At 36.6% G+C, this 16,952-nt stretch overlaps 3 protein-coding genes and 1 long non-coding RNA gene across 8 annotated transcripts in view; all 4 read left to right on the forward strand.

Annotated features, from left to right (window-relative positions):
* The window catches only part of LOC139819709 (uncharacterized), a 93,107-nt gene that overhangs the window by 21,132 nt on the left and 55,023 nt on the right, over window positions 1-16,952 (forward strand). The window lies entirely within an intron of this gene.
* LOC139818650 (uncharacterized) lies at window positions 2,712-3,720 on the forward strand. Its single transcript, XR_011733468.1, has 3 exons — window positions 2,712-2,870; window positions 3,091-3,258; window positions 3,370-3,720. It is a non-coding gene; the product is annotated as an uncharacterized lncRNA (long non-coding RNA).
* Window positions 6,853-13,604, forward strand: Msl-3 (male-specific lethal 3). Of its 4 annotated transcripts, XM_071788699.1 has the most exons (12): window positions 6,853-7,062; window positions 7,131-7,657; window positions 7,747-7,909; window positions 8,227-8,295; window positions 8,393-8,502; window positions 8,592-8,775; window positions 9,024-9,209; window positions 10,140-10,447; window positions 10,555-10,767; window positions 10,980-11,176; window positions 11,255-11,339; window positions 11,434-13,604. In XM_071788699.1, exons 3-12 carry the CDS (start codon window positions 7,808-7,810, stop codon window positions 11,519-11,521), a joined length of 1,542 nt encoding a protein of 513 aa, XP_071644800.1. In that variant the 5' UTR covers window positions 6,853-7,062; window positions 7,131-7,657; window positions 7,747-7,807; the 3' UTR covers window positions 11,522-13,604. The 4 variants fall into 4 exon arrangements, with proteins under 4 accessions (XP_071644800.1, XP_071644799.1, XP_071644801.1 ...); XM_071788698.1 differs by having other exon boundaries at window positions 6,853-7,657; XM_071788700.1 differs by having other exon boundaries at window positions 6,853-7,657; window positions 10,983-11,176.
* LOC139819396 (transmembrane protein 256) lies at window positions 13,831-16,739 on the forward strand. 2 transcript variants are annotated; one of them, XM_071788705.1, is made up of 5 exons: window positions 13,831-13,998; window positions 14,282-14,403; window positions 15,614-15,767; window positions 15,859-15,980; window positions 16,069-16,739. In XM_071788705.1, exons 2-5 carry the CDS (start codon window positions 14,299-14,301, stop codon window positions 16,210-16,212), a joined length of 525 nt encoding a protein of 174 aa, XP_071644806.1. In that variant the 5' UTR covers window positions 13,831-13,998; window positions 14,282-14,298; the 3' UTR covers window positions 16,213-16,739. The 2 variants fall into 2 exon arrangements, with proteins under 2 accessions (XP_071644806.1, XP_071644807.1); XM_071788706.1 differs by lacking the exon at window positions 13,831-13,998 and having other exon boundaries at window positions 14,015-14,403.

Raw genomic sequence — 16,952 nt, forward strand, 5'->3', positions numbered from 1 at the left:
AAAATGATATTAATAAAAATATTGTAAAATATGCAATGAATGATCATAGAACCTTTCAATGTTGACTTATAAAAATTGCAAAAGTGTATATTTATTAAAAATTAATGATAGGAACAAGTATTTGATTGAAATTAAATAAAAATTCAATTTACATTTAATTTACGTACAAGAGCAAAGTAATTCTTGCGTTTCATCGCTTAAGTCTAAATTTTTTTTATGTGGTTTACTTCTTAAACTAGTTATTAACGGATCGGATGACACAAGCATCATATATGCATAACCTTCATTTGTAAACAGACGGCTACATTTTCTACTATGATTAAGTCGATATCGTTTATAGTCCTTATTTCTTGCCTCTTGAGCTTCTTCCGATAATGTCCCAACAGGTAACGCTGCATTTTCTATAATTTCCTTACCGTGAAGAAGAATTTTATGAACGGTAATTGGCATAAAGTACCAAGAATAATTTTCTATAAATATTTCCGCTGCCTTGTACGCATAAGAACCGAATTTTTCTGAATTTATTTCTTCACCACAATTAATCGTTTGTAATATTGTGGAAAATCTTCTGATCAATTCCTTGTCAACTCCAGTTATTTCTGCTGTGATTTTTGGATCAGCAAAAAATCGTCGAGAAGTATTTCCGTCATTAGATGATCCGGAACCTTGTTTAACGATGTCTACCCTCAGTCCAAGTTTACTATAAAAAGCGTCTTGTATTCTTTTTTTTGTTTCTTCTTTTTGAACGCGTGTTTCTGGCGTTGTTGACCACTTCTTGAAAAACAAATTGTAGACAATAATGTAATATACACTCCATGAATTTGATTCGTGCGTGCAAGGGTGACATTCCTAATTTGAGTGCTTCTTCTTTGTTAGACCTTTTATTAATTTCTGTTAAGTTGTTCATTTGAGATGGTTTGGAACCGCAAATGAAGTACGAAGATGATGAAGGCGTGTGGGTTACAGCTTGAGCTATACCTTACCGTCTATCATCGTAAATATTATTTGATGATTTATTTTGAATGTGGTTCCGAACTTTTCTATTTCTGTTTCTCGTAATTGAGGAATTTCGTCATTCATACGTTGCTTTTCACTTTTTATTTTTTCAGCAGTTTCTTTTGTGTATTCAAATTGTATTGCTCTGCAATATCTCGTTGAAGAAGGTCGATCATTATTCCAAATAATAATATTTTTATCGTAAAATGAAGTAAGACGTAAGAATTAAGTACCTATTTATTAGAAAAAGAAGCTTTCGAATTTGTTTTATTAGGAAGATTTATGCAGGATTGCCTCGAAAATTTATTTTCAATTATCCGAATGAAGCACGTAATTCCAAATGCTATACAATTTAAAAATGATTTAAAATTAATAACAATTTTACAATATATGAAAAATTCCGAAAATAGTAGTTATGACCTTGATGATAGAGAATTCTTTTCAGAATTTTCGGATATTGTTGCAAAAAGACAATTAAAAAAAAGACAAAACCAAAGAGAATTTGTTAAATAATAATATAGTACAAACAAATATAAGTGATATTTGTGATAACCAGAATATAATTTTTAATAATATAAGTCTAAACTGTTTATATTACTTAGGAGGGTACGTAATTTATAAAATAAAAAAGAGATATGTTATTTGTGATAATTGCATTTAGTGCAACAGGTAGTACAATTGCAACTACATATCCATATGCTGCATTAACGCGTATACGTTGTTTTAAAAATCTTAAAAATGATACCTTATTTTTTATTGATGAGAAAACATTATATTTTATTTTAAATATTGAAAAAATATTTAGATTTTATTTTAATATATCCCGCATCACGCATGACGCATCATGTGACCGCAGCCTTAAGCCCCTTGCACAATGCCAGGCAACAGGCAATAGGAACAGGGAATAGAAATCAGAAATCATGTATAAATGCAGAATAAACAGTGACACAGGCAATAGACACAGAGTTTTCGTCACGTTGGAAATTCTGTGCCTATTGCCTATTGCCAACCAATCATAGCATTTGAATTTTTTAGGTTGTAATTAACGATTTTTTGGTTATTTCCTGTTCCTATTGCCTGTTGCCTAGCATTGTGCAAGGGGCTTTAAGGTGAAAGCACATAAAATTGCAGGAGCCATGAGCAGAATGCAGAAGCCATATGCGCATGCGCTGTGGTATCTGTAGAGCTCTACAAATACCATAGCGCATGCGCATATGGCTTCTGCATTCTGCTCAAGGCTCCTGCAATTTTATGTGCTTCTACCTTTAAGGTGAAATTTCATGGGCAATGAAAAGTAGCAGCAGATTGTACTGATTGGCTATAAAATAGAGAAGTTCTCGAGTTCCTAGAACTTCTCTATTTTGTAGCCAATCAGTATGATCTGCTGCTACTTTTCACTGCCCATGAAATTTTACCTTTAGCATAATGGCTCCTGCACACAGGACGCGGCAGCGCGACAATGCGGCAACGCGGCAACGCGGTGACCAATCACCATCTGCCTTTCCGTACTACTTTCAGAAGTAGAACAGAAAGGCAAGACGGTAATTGGTTACCGCGGTGCCGCGTTGCCGCATTGCCGCGCTGCCGCGTCCTGTGTGCAGGAGCCATAAGACTCCATAGACGCGAAAACGCCATGCGGTAGAGAGCCTCTAGGAGAGAGAGGCGACAACGGGTCATGTGACCAGCCACTCCGTGATTGGCTAGCAACATTATTGAGGGGGGCAAAGGCGAGATTGCGACGTCAATGCAGAAGAGCGTAGGAGGGGGTTAGCGCAGGCAGGTTAAGTCAGGTTAAGTTGAGGTAAACACGCCGCATGGTCATCCGCGCGTGAGTGACTGAGTGACAAAATTAACATCAATTCAACGAAGGAACGGTAAGTTTTTATTTAGCAAAAGTTGAAAAAATATAAAGAAAATTATTAAAGTATTATTTACGTGCTATAATAATATTACAAAGCTATATGCGAAATCTGCTGCACAGAACAAAAGTGTCATTATTTTTTAAACCGAGTATATTGCAGATTCTTGATGAATAGTGTGTTAAAAAATAAATAAATACTACAGTACTGTTAAGTTATTGTTTTTGTATTACAGGCACTAATCATGCCATCGAGATGCACCGCATATAAGTGCAGTAACAACAGCAATGACGGCTACGCACTTGTAACATATCCGCAAAATGAGTCGCTGAGACAGAAATGGATCGCTGCGGTTGGAAGAGGAAAGAGCTGGTCACCTAATAATACTCAAAAACTTTGCGAGGTTAGTAACAATATGCAGTATGCTCTGACTTTGCACTTCGGAAGATAAATAGATGTAACCACGTAATCTACTGTTAGACTGAAGTATATATTTGTGATTTCCTTTCTCTAGATACACTTCCAACCATCAGAAATAAAATTTGTCGCTGGGCGTAAACAAGTAAAACTTGGTGCAGTTCCTTCACGGTTTTGTACATGCAGTATAAGAAAAAAACGAAATATCTTACATCTACATCAAGATGGCTGTGTGCAGACTTGCAAACCACTAACCAAAGAAGATCTACAAACGAAGTCTCAAGAAATTGAAACCTCTATGAAGTTGGCCGGACAACTTCAACGTATCGAACTTTCATTAATTGGAATCGATTGGTGGTCGTTTGGTGGTCTTTGGTAGTCTAGTCCGATCGTTTGGTGGTTAGTCGTTTTCCTGTAAAATAAAAATAAAATTTCCGGTGTGAAGTTAGCCGGACAATTTTTATTTTTCAACCAATTTAACTTTTTTATAGCTCATTCGACGCGGAATCGTTTGGTGGTCACGAATATCACCGGTAAAACGTTTGGTGGTCAACCGTTTTCCCAGAAAATAGAAAAAACCGTATGCGCATAATGCCGTATTCGGAACAATTGTATTTATCACCCAAATTGACTTTGATAGGGCTCAATCGACGCAGAATCGTTTGGTGGTCACGAATATCGTCATTAAAACGTTTGGTGGTCAATGGTTTTCCTAAGAAATAGAAAAAACCGTACTCTCACGCCATTGGTCGCATGACTCCGTGACGTTAACTCGGTAATTTGATGGATAAACATTATTTATCAATCAAATTGACTTTCATACGGCTCAATCGACGCGGAATCGTTTGGTGGTCACGAATATAATCAGTAAAACGTTTGGTGGTCAACCGTTTTCCCAGAAAAAAGGAAAAACCGTATGCTCACGCCATTGGTCGTATGACTCTGTGCTATTAGTCAGAAAAATTGTATTTGTCACCCAAATTGACTTTGATAGGGCTCAATCGACGCGGAATCGTTTGGTGGTCACGAATATTGTCATTAAAACGTTTGGTGGTCAATCGTTTTCCTAAGAAATAGAAAAAACCGTACTCTCACGCCATTGGTCGCATGACTCCGTGACGTTAGCTCGGTAATTTGATGGATAAACATTATTTATCAATCAAATTGACTTTCATACGGCTCAATCGACGCGGAATCGTTTGGTGGTCACGAATATAATCAGTAAAACGTTTGGTGGTCAACCGTTTTCCCAGAAAAAAGGAAAAACCGTATGCTCACGCCATTGGTCGTATGACTCTGTGCTATTAGTCAGAAAAATTGTATTTGGCACCCAAATTGACTTTGATAGGGCTCAATCGACGCGGAATCGTTTGGTGGTCACGAATATTGTCATTAAAACGTTTGGTGGTCAATCGTTTTCCTAAGAAATAGAAAAAACCGTACTCTCACGCCATTGGTCGCATGACTCCGTGACGTTAGCTCGGTAATTTGATGAATAAACATTATTTATCAATCAAATTAACTTTCATACGGCTCAATCGACGCGGAATCGTTTGGTGGTCACGAATATCGTCATTAAAACGTTTGGTGGTCAATCGTTTTCCTAAGAAATAGATAAAACCGTACTCTCACGCCATTGGTCATATGACTTCGTGACGTTAGCTCGGTAATTTGATGGATAAACATTATTTATCAATCAAATTGACTTTCATACGGCTCAATCGACGCGGAATCGTTTGGTGGTCGCGAATATAATCAGTAAAACGTTTGGTGGTCAACCGTTTTCCCAGAAAAAAGGAAAAACCGTATGCTCACGCCATTGGTCGTATCACGATTCCGCGTCGATTGAGCCGTATGAAAGTCAATTTGATTGATAAATAATGTTTATCCATCAAATTACCGAGCTAACGTCACGAAGTCATACGACCAATGGCGTGAGAGTACGGTTTTATCTATTTCTTAGGAAAACGATTAACCACCAAACGTTTTAATGACAATATTCGTAACCACCAAACGATTCCGCGTCGATTGAGCCCTATCAAAGTCAATTTGGGTGACAAATACAATTTTTCTGACTAATAGCACAGTCATACGACCAATGGCGTGAGCATACGGTTTTTCCTTTTTTCTGGGAAAACGGTTGACCACCAAACGTTTTACTGATTATATTCGTGACCACCAAACGATTCCGCGTCGATTGAGCCGTATGGAAGTCAATTTGATTGATAAATAATGTTTATTCATCAAATTACCGAGCTAACGTCACGGAGTCATGCGACCAATGGCGTGAGAGTACGGTTTTTTTTATTTCTTAGAAAAACGGTAGACCACCAAACGTTTTAATGACAATATTCGTGACCACCAAACGATTCCGCGTCGATTGAGCCCTATCAAAGTCAATTTGGGTGCCAAATACAATTTTTCTGACTAATAGCACAGAGTCATACGACCAATGGCGTGAGCATACGGTTTTTCCTTTTTCTGGGAAAACGGTTGACTACCAAACGTTTTACTGATTATATTCGTGACCACCAAACGATTCCGCGTCGATTGAGCCGTATGAAAGTCAATTTGATTGATAAATAATGTTTATCCATCAAATTATCGAGCTAACGTCACGGAGTCATGCGACCAATGGCGTGAGAGTACAGTTTTTTCTATTTCTTAGGAAAACGGTTGACCACCAAACGTTTTAATGATAATATTCGTGACCACCAAACGATTCCGCGTCGATTGAGCCGTATGGAAGTCAATTTGATTGATAAATAATGTTTATTCATCAAATTACCGAGCTAACGTCACGGAGTCATGCGACCAATGGCGTGAGAGTACGGTTTTTTTTATTTTTTAGAAAAACGGTAGACCACCAAACGTTTTAATGACAATATTCGTGACCACCAAACGATTCCGCGTCGATTGAGCCCTATCAAAGTCAATTTGGGTGCCAAATACAATTTTTCTGACTAATAGCACAGAGTCATACGACCAATGGCGTGAGCATACGGTTTTTCCTTTTTTCTGGGAAAACGGTTGACCACCAAACGTTTTACTGATTATATTCGTGACCACCAAACGATTCCGCGTCGATTGAGCCGTATGGAAGTCAATTTGATTGATAAATAATGTTTATTCATCAAATTACCGAGCTAACGTCACGGAGTCATGCGACCAATGGCGTGAGAGTACGGTTTTTTCTATTTCTTAGGAAAACGGTTGACCACCAAACGTTTTAATGACAATATTCGTGACCACCAAATGATTCCGCGTCGATTGAGCCCTATCAAAGTCAATTTGGGTGACAAATACAATTTTTCTGACTAATAGCACAGAGTCATACGACCAATGGCGTGAGCATACGGTTTTTCCTATTTTCTGGGAAAACGGTTGACCACCAAACGTTTTACTGATTATATTCGTGACCACCAAACGATTCCGCGTCGATTGAGCCGTATGAAAGTCAATTTGATTGATAAATAATGTTTATCCATCAAATTACCGAGCTAACGTCACGGAGTCATGCGACCAATGGCGTGAGAGTACGGTTTTTTCTATTTCTTAGGAAAACCATTGACCACCAAACGTTTTAATGACGATATTCGTGACCACCAAACGATTCTGCGTCGATTGAGCCCTATCAAAGTCAATTTGGGTGATAAATACAATTGTTCCGAATACGGCATTATGTGCATACGGTTTTTTCTATTTTCTGGGAAAACGGTTGACCACCAAACGTTTTACCGGTGATATTCGTGACCACCAAACGATTCCGCGTCGAATGAGCTATAAAAAAGTTAAATTGGTTGAAAATAAAAATTGTCCGGCTAACTTCACACCGGAAATTTTATTTTTATTTTACAGGAAAACGACTAACCACCAAACGATCGGACTAGACTACCAAAGACCACCAAACGACCACCAATCGATTCCAATTAATGAAAGTTCGATACGTTGAAGTTGTCCGGCCAACTTCATAGAGGTGAAATTGAAGACGATGTGCAGCCGATAGTTCACAGCCGTGATTTCGCAAAGTTTGCAGCAGACCGCAGCTTGCGGGTTGGCAGGTGTCCTTTGCTTAATCGCCGCGATCTCCTAGAGGCTCTCTACCATGCGGCAGAGTGCGTTGACCAATCACAAATTTTGATTTTGCCGCAGGCGACTTGCGACAGCCTTCTGATTGGTCAGCGACACGGTGATTGGCTACCGCGTCGCTTCTTGCCGCGCGGCAAGCGTTTCCGCGTCCTGTGTGCAAAAGCCATTAGCATTGTGAATATATCGGAACGTAGCCAAAATGGTGTACACAACGCCAAATGTGCCGGGGAGACACCTTTAGAATTGACGGCAGATTATAAACAATAACAAAGTTGATCTTCCACCAGATTTGAACGGTTTGTGCAAGTTAACATTATGGTGTCGTAGAATCAATATAGTTATCAATTATATAGATGTTACTCACCTCTATCCGACTGTCGTATAGGTTAGGCTGATAATTTATGTATTTCAAATACCCTTGTCTTACATACGGTTAAATATTTACGATGGTGTCAACACGAGGGCCAAAATTCAAATTTTCCGACGGAGAGAAAGTGTTGTGTTACGAGCCAGATCCCACGAAAGCGAAAGTGCTGTATGACTCGAAGGTAGAATACATATATTGTTAAACATATATACGTATACTTTGAATTTAATTTGCATTTTTTACAATAGTATTACTGTGCATGTGCAAATATAAATGTAAAATGTAAATTTAATGCCAAACTTAGCAATAAATATCGATATGTTCTTGTAATAAAAAGGATATAGATTCCAAACGTAGAGGTAACCTAAAGTTGTAAAATTACATCAAATTACAAATTTATGAAATATAGAAATAAACTTATATTGTACAAGTAGATATAAGTAACTTTGCCATCATACGGTAGCTTGCAGTTCAAACTAACTATAAAATTGTTTGTAGGTGCTTGATGTCATTGTAAATAAAGATCAAAGAGGTAGAAAAGCAGTGGAATACCTTATACACTTCCAAGTGAGTTAGAAAAGCTTGATCTGAAAGAAAAACCACTAAATACAAATCATATTAAAGTACATTAAGGAAATGTAAATATGTTTTATTATTGCATAAGGGTTGGAATTCGTCTTGGGACCGTTGCGTAACGGAGGAATATGTGCTCAAAGATACAGAAGAGAATCGTCAACTTCAACGAGATCTAGCACAAAAAGCGCAGCTTCAGTTGTACGTATTCCTGAAACTGCTCTAACATTATACAAATTTAATGATTACTTTTTTATGAATTGGCATATTATTTTTTTCTAATGAAACAGGGGTGCTTATTTATATCGCCGCGAACGCAAGAAGAGAAGCCATAAGATGTCAGAGCGGTTAACCGAAACAGAGCATCAAGAACCTCGTCATAGAGCGAGAAGCGGTGGCAGCCGAGCTACATCGGCTACGACCGGATCTTCCGAGGATGGCAGTTCAGGCCAACACGCTGATTATGATACAGAAGTAAGTATCTCATTTTCAAGCTACAAAATTGATTTTAGACGTTTCAGAACTTTTATAATCTAATAATAGAAAGAGATAGTAGCAATAATTTAAAAAAATCTGGACGCTGATTAGTTATCGCATTGTGAAGTGGCATCATTTCCTTAATATTGCCACGCTATGTGGAAGGTTTAAACTCTGTATAATATTGGAGATCGAGGACTGCGAAAGTAACAAAGGTTCATAAGAATTACATATATAATTTATAGGAAGTAAACACAGAAGAAGATACAGAGAGTAGTTCTGATTACATGGGCGAGACGAGTGATGATGAAGACAGTGATGGTGGCAGCCAATCGGGAGCCAGTATGAAACCAGGCGTTGATCTTGACATAGGTAGCACATTGAAACGGATTCTAGAGCAGGATTATGACCTAATAAGTAATAAAAATAAGGTAAGCTAGTAATTAGTTTTCGGATTAATAGATATACGGTTTTCCCGGGTTGAACGGCCAAACTTGAAATATGAATTTAGGATTTCAAAACAAGAAAAATTTTCCTTTGGAGATATGCTCGCAAACGCTTTGTTCAAAAGATATTGACTTCTAAAGTTACAGACTTAGGAATGAATAAATTCGAAATAATATAGGTTTATCTTTATCTTCTTTACTGCTATAAACAGTCATAAAAATTTAAACAATTAACCTCTTTACTGCTTAACAGTATTAAATATTTTGTTTAGAATGATGGCTTCCATCCTGGAGACAAACGTTGCACCTATTGGTGAGATGAGTGCAACGAGTGACTGACTGACATTGTGCTATTATTTTTTCGCACGCTTGCACTATCCTCCGTTTTAATGATTGAAGGTCATTAAAACAGATATTTTATATATTTTATGCTTGAGAACACCCCATTTAAAAAATCTATTGGTGTAAAATAATTTTGAAGAAGATATTTATTACTTAAATTTTGATTACTGTTAAGCAGTAAAGAGAATAATTCTTTTATTTGATTACTTTAAAGCAGTAAAAAGGATAAACCTACATTATTTCAAAATTATTTATTCATAATAGTTCTGTAACTTCAGAAGTAAATATCTCTTGAACGAAGTGTTTGCGAGCATACCTTAAAAAAAAGTTTTATCTTGTTTTGAGATCCTAATTCATATTTCAAGTTTGGCTTGTTTAATCCTGGAACATCCTGTATAACCTATAATGCATTGGTGCAAGATATATTTTTTAAACTAAAAACCATTCCTGTTTACATTTTATTTAAATTTTATATTTAAATGAAAATTATACAAAAGATCATGATTTATGTTAAGAACTAATCTTTCCCTGAAGGCAAATATCATGCGAATATATCACCGATATTTATTTCAGCTTGTCGTACTTCCGGCGCAACCTACTGTGATAAATATTCTGGAATCCTGGGTACAGCATTTCACTACGACGCAGTTGACGAATATCCCAGAGAAACCTCAACGGAATAAAACGAATAATACTGTAGAAAAAACAGTGAACGAAGTAAATATATGCAGAGAAGTCGCGGACGGCTTACGCATATATTTCGATTTCACTTTACCTCATCTCCTGTTGTACAGACAAGAAAGGGAGCAACATTCTTCCCTAAAATCTTCCTTGCTAAACAACGAACAAGCGACCATTATACCAAAGGAGGAATTAATTGAGTAAATACATATGCATTTTTTTATACGAATCAGATTGAAACTTTGTTAAGAGTTCCATTAAGATCTGCCGTTTGCATTAATAAAAAACAACCATGTTTTGTTAAAAGAAATTTAGAAATATCCACGAAAGAAGAATTTGAGGATACGGAATATGCTCATTTACCACCATTTCAAGAACATGATTTGGAGATGGACAATGCGTCTAAACCGTCAGGCAATTCTAAGCGAAGATTGCGATCGTGTCGTGTAAGCTCAGTTGATGAGAATCGACAATTAAGATCTTACGACGAAGGAAAGCAGGACGGTGGCAATTTATCAAGGTAATAATCAAATGGTTTCAAATCTCTATCACAGAAATTTTATAAATTCATTAGTTTATTTTCAACAACTCTTGTTTTTCGGGGATATTTCCTTTTTCTTTTGTTAGAATTGCATGTTACAATCGCATGATTTAACAAAAATTTTTGCTTTCTCCGAATTTTATCCTTTGTTTGAAATTAGATATAACGTTTTTATTATTGTTTTGTTTTAGTAGCATAGCAAGTACAAGTTCCCGTTGTTCTAGCCCGCGAGGTGTAACGTTAAGAATGCCGCCTGTTACATCCGCTCAAGTAAACAGTTTACTTCAACAGTCAAATAAGTGGAGGTTAATGCCTCAAGTTCCAAAACAAAGCGAAATTCCAAATCCCTCTACTTACTACGGTGCCATTCACTTAACTAGATTATTCGGTAAGTCGTCTTTATTAAGATTATAAAATCTTTACGTAAAAATATCTATATGTAAAAAAGTCAAATGTTTAATTTCAGTTAAGTTACCCGAGTTATTACAATCCGCAGATATATCAAGCAAAAAATTGAAAGTACTTTTAAAATATTTAGACATGTTTCTAAGGTACGTGGCGAATTACAGCAAGATGACTTTGTGTCATAACTAAACTGTCATAATCTTGTGATAAAAGTGTATTAATAATGTAATATGTTTGCAGTTATCTGGAGATGCATAGGGAATGGTTTGGAGAACAATTTTATATGCAAATGGAAAATCGAACGACATCGCAAACTAGCAATGTTTAACAATACTTTACGTTTATTACATATAACTATATATATAATATATATAATTGTATATGTATATACAAATATGTATATTTTGTACATATATGTATATATATGTAAATACATATATATAATATATGTATATGTACAAGTCTTAAATGTGTGTACAAAGTGTCAACATTTGTAAGACTTGAGAGACACAAGACAGTATTGTGCGTTACTAAAAATAAAGATTTAGAACATAAAACACTGTCTTAAAATTATAAGTCAGCTATTCTGCTCAGGCCCTTAAGATTACACTTAAGATGGTCTTAAATATAAGATCCGACTATGAATACCGCTCATAATTTCCTAAACGTATAGTTATATAATTCATATAATTTCAAAGAGAGAAAGTGACATCTTGCGATGTTGAGAATTAATTTTCAATTCGCTACTTTCGCAGATTTGTGGTATCCCACAAAGACTGTAACAATGCTTATGGGTAAATTCTTGAAACCATTTTAAGACAAAAATCTAAATATCAAAATTAATTTGAAACTTAAGGTAAATAAGAACAAAATGCTGATTTTATAGCGAATAATAAATAATAAAAAATGTAATATAAACATAAAAAACGAATTACCAACATTTCAGTCTTAAGGTTTAGATCCTCTTCAGTGTAATATTTCGAATTGTCAGCTAATTCCATGTTTTATTTTATTCAAAAAACAGCAGTCAGTTACGTGATATACCATAAGTTCTACTTTTTTTAACAACTTCACCGCCGACCAACGATTTAAGAACTTGACTACATTTCTATTTTATTTGTGCGTTGTTGACGATTAGTTTTAAGATCATTGTGAAATATTCCACTGAAGGTCTAAACCTTAAGACTGAAACGGTTGTAATTCGTTTTTGTTTATATTAAATTTATTATTGGTCGCGTTCAGCAGACCAAGCCGCTCAGTAGCAGTCAAACGTGATTGGCTCTTACTTTTAGAACGAACAAATCAAAACAGTGTGTTGATAAGACGAAGTCAACAGTTGTGCAACAGTTGTGTCTTTTGCTTTTATTTACCCTAAGTTTCAAATTAATTGTGTATCTAGAGAGCGTTTTTCTTGTCTTTAATATCAAAATATTGAGACTAATAGTTAATAGTAATAATAGTTTTTGAATTAAAAACATTTAAAGTCAGCGAATTAGGCTGTGCTAAAGGCGAAAACTAACTCTCTCCTCTTGTAAAAATCAATATCGAGATGACACACGCAAAGATAGTGAAGTTGTCTTTACCGATATTTATGTAAATTTACGAGACACCTTGTGTAAGACAAAACTATATATATATCGCTTCCCCTAATCTAAAACGTGATGGTGATACACATCTACATTATACTTATCTATTTTTTATATGACTAAGTACATATAATTTGTACTCACACATTAGTACAAATCTTTTTTGTCATGATGTGATATTTTTCTATCATATGTTTTTTACATAAAATTACGTTGCGTGTTATTTATGGCGCAAAACTCACGATAGATTGTAGATAAATAAAGACCCGAAAGTTAAATGTGAAATCTGCGAAAGTAGCGAATTGAAAATTAATTCTCAACATCGCAAGATGTCACTTTCTCTCTTTGAAATTATATGAATTATATAACTATACGTTTAGGAAATTATGAGCGGTATTCATAGTCGGATCTTATATTTAAGACCATCTTAAGTGTAATCTTAAGGGCCTGAGCAGAATAGCTGACTTATAATTTTAAGACAGTGTTTTATGTTCTAAATCTTTATTTTTAGTAACGCACAATACTGTCTTGTGTCTCTCAAGTCTTACAAATGTTGACACTTTGTACACACATTTAAGACTTGAGAGACAAAGAGCAGTATTGTGCGTTACTATAAAAACAAAGATTTAAAGTACAAGACATTGTCTTAAAATTATAAGTCAGCTATTCTGCTCAGGCCCTAAGATGTCATAAACTAGAATCGTATTAGCATCTTAAGGCATTATTTAAGACGATCTCGAAATAAGATCCGACTACGAGTACCGGTTTTAGCGTCAAAATTTTGTACTTTTGTTTCTAATCAAATACAAGCAGATAAAAATCAAATTTTCTTTCTTTATTTTTTGTACGTTGGAAAGGAAGAAAAAACAAAGAAGCGGTACAAGAATATAAATCAGTTACAAAGAATAAATATATCGTCTATTATTTAAATTTAAAGCTCTTTGTAATCGCATCTTCTGCACTTTCCGTTCTCCATCTCTTTCTCTCCAACGCGCGGTTACACCTCTCGCGTTTCAAGTGACTAGGGCAAGTGTAATTCGACGCGACTGCAAACTGCAAAGAACAGGATGACATTCGGGAATTTGCAATTTGTTCGCACTCTCATTTTCCAAGATGGCGCATTCCCCTGCATTCCCCGTCGGTTTGTTGTTGCCGGTGATGCGCGCGTAGATCGCAGGCTCGCGACGAGTCCGGTCCGAAATACGATCAGGTAGCAGTGGTGAGTACGATCACTACGATCGAGCAGTTTAATGGTATCCGGTGCGTTTGCATTCAACACGGTGCAATTTCCTTTCCCCGCTCGAGCTCGAGGTTACCCTTATGTTCGCGCGATTATAACCGCATGGCTCGGCCCGCTTGATACTCGCGACGAACGAGAAGGTGAGGGGAAATAAGGATATCGGGTGTCGTGTTATCGCGAATGCGGCCGCACCGGACCACCCGTCACTCCATACCGTACGTGCCGTAAACGTAAATTAACTCTCGGCTCGTCCTGTGCACAGTGACGCGCGTCTCGGGGATGGGCTTGCAAGACGCCGTGTATACGGCGGTCACTATGCCGTTTAATGTAATTCACAAAACGAGTGCGGGAGCCGCCTCGTACGCTTGGAACGCGGCCACGTCGGTAAGCTTATCGCCCATTATCTATGTCCCCTTGTATTCTCTCGCAAAACGACTCGAGCTCTGTGCCTGGCTTGCACCTCATGTCAGCAGCTAAACCTACTTCTAGCATTAAGTGACTTATCTTCCATATGTTTTCTAGTCATACGTCATACGTATACAGCGCGCGCACGCACACACACACACACACACACACACACACACACACACACACACACACACACATACATACATACCCATACATACACACAAACACCACACATACACGGTACATATGCACGTATCTATATTCACGTTTACGTTCTAAATTTAAAGTAAAATCTTCGACCAGACCTTGATTAATTAATGAGAGTAATTAACTTGTTAAGATGTCAATAATGCCTGCACTATTTTGCTAACACGCATGTAAATATTAATCTTTTGTTGTTCAACATACGGAAAAGAGATTAGATTAGATACAACGTATAATTAAAAATCTTGCAAACGATTCTACTGATTTAATTGACCTGAAGAATTTCATGCAATGATTTCTTTCCTTTTTGGTTTTGCACACATAATTCTCACAATAGGCCTTGCCGTTATTTTTTTACAAATTACAAGGATTACGGTAAGAAATTCACATGCTATTTTGCTGCAGGTTACTCATAGTAATAACAACGTAAAGTAATGTCGAGATAATTGCTGATAACTCGGCGATTTTAATTCGCTATAGCAGTTACTTATCCTTTCAACGCTCGCATTGACGAATAATGAATTTTTTTACATCTTTATGTTCAGGATGTGCAATGTCACGTCACGCGTTGCTTTTTTGTTTTTAATGAGTATCTACGTAAGCAGTCTTAAACGTTTTATTTGTCTAAATGGCTATTAAATGTGACTATAATAATAATCCTCTGCGTTAAGAAACTGGATGATGATTGAAGGAATGACGATAAAAATTAATAAGCAACCTGCGTTATCAGCAGTAATTGTTCGTTAAACTCATACTAAATTGTTAGTAGCTTTCAACATGAGAGAGAGAGAGAGAGAGAGAGAGAGAGAGGGAGGGAGGGACGGAGAGGAGAGAGAGAGAGAGAGAGAGAGAGAGAGAGAGAGAGAGAGAGAGAGAGAGAGAGAGAGAGAGAGAGAGAGAGAGAGAGAGAATGTAATGCTGTCTGCACAAAACACAATTTTAATTTTCACGAGAACTAATAATGTGAAACAATCCCTGTCAGGCGACAAGCTATTTGGGAGTAAAACCGAGAGTTGAAGTAAAAATGACAGCGCCGGTACCCTTGTGGAAATTAGCCGCTGCCAGCGGTCCGTACGTGAGGCTTGCGGCTCTCAGCGGGGCAGCGGCCGTAATCCTTGGAGCCATTGGATCTCACCGTAAGTGAATTACTCGATATAATCGTATCTGTATCGTCTCAATTCTGTACGAATGCGAGACTCGCGATTGATCCGATGCTCCACTCCGCAGGGCATTACTCCAAAGACGAGATAGGGCAGGAACAACGTCGTATCTTCGAAACGGCGAATCGATACCATTTTATTCACACCTTGGCCCTGCTTGGATTACCGTTGTGCAAATTCCCAGCCGTGGTAAGTTGAAACGTCACCGACAATTCACAATGGTTGTATGGTTGTATCGTGTATGGAGGATTGCGTGATAATTTCACGTGTGTTGCAGGCAGCTACGTTCATGCTGACTGGGATCGCGTTGTTTTGCGGTAGTTGTTACTACACTGCATTTACCAATAATAGACGGTTCAGTACGACGACGCCGATCGGAGGATTTTGTTTTATACTGGCGTGGTGCAGTATGTTCTTGTAAATATTACTTAAAAAAAATAAGACGTTTTCGTACAGGAGCAAGAGATAAACCCAACAACAAAATGCGCAAAATAAGAGGGAAGCAATATTTGATAGCATTAAGGATGGAATGATGAATATTTATAAAAGAAAAGGATGAAAAAGAAAGATGTTTAAAAAATGCAAATAAAATAATTTTTAAACGTGAATATCAATGAGTGTACTCGATGATTATAGATTGATTTTATTTCCAGAAAGTAATAGAGGTAAAAGTAAATAAAAAATATAATTTTACGGTTATTTGAATGGATTTGAAATGTTTCTTAAAAAATAACAGTGTGTCTCTTGTGCGATTCCCGATGCTTACGTTTCGCCCGTTGTGTTTTGAGAGGTACATTCCTTTGGCGAACAGATTTATGATACCTATGTTTATTGAAGGCTTCCGAAGAAAAGAAAGAAAACAAAAAAAAACATCTTTTGATGTGAATCAAGTAAAATTCGTTTATACTACTGAATCGATATAAATATATCTTTTGTTTGTAATATTAATGACATGGGTTTGAATCGCGTGTCCTGAAATCGTTACAAATTTACGATGATGCACATATCCTTTCTGCCCTGCGTTCCTCGATTCCTCCTACACATTATATCACTCGTAATTCGTCGTCACACAAAGTGAAAAAACGAAATAAAAAATTAATTATTTCACACGCCTAGGAAATTGTAATCATGGTAATGTAAAGTACATCGACGTGTCAGCGT

The sequence above is a fragment of the Temnothorax longispinosus genome, chromosome 9 (assembly GCF_030848805.1).
Source record: "Temnothorax longispinosus isolate EJ_2023e chromosome 9, Tlon_JGU_v1, whole genome shotgun sequence".
Classification (NCBI taxonomy): Eukaryota; Metazoa; Arthropoda; class Insecta; order Hymenoptera; family Formicidae; genus Temnothorax; species Temnothorax longispinosus.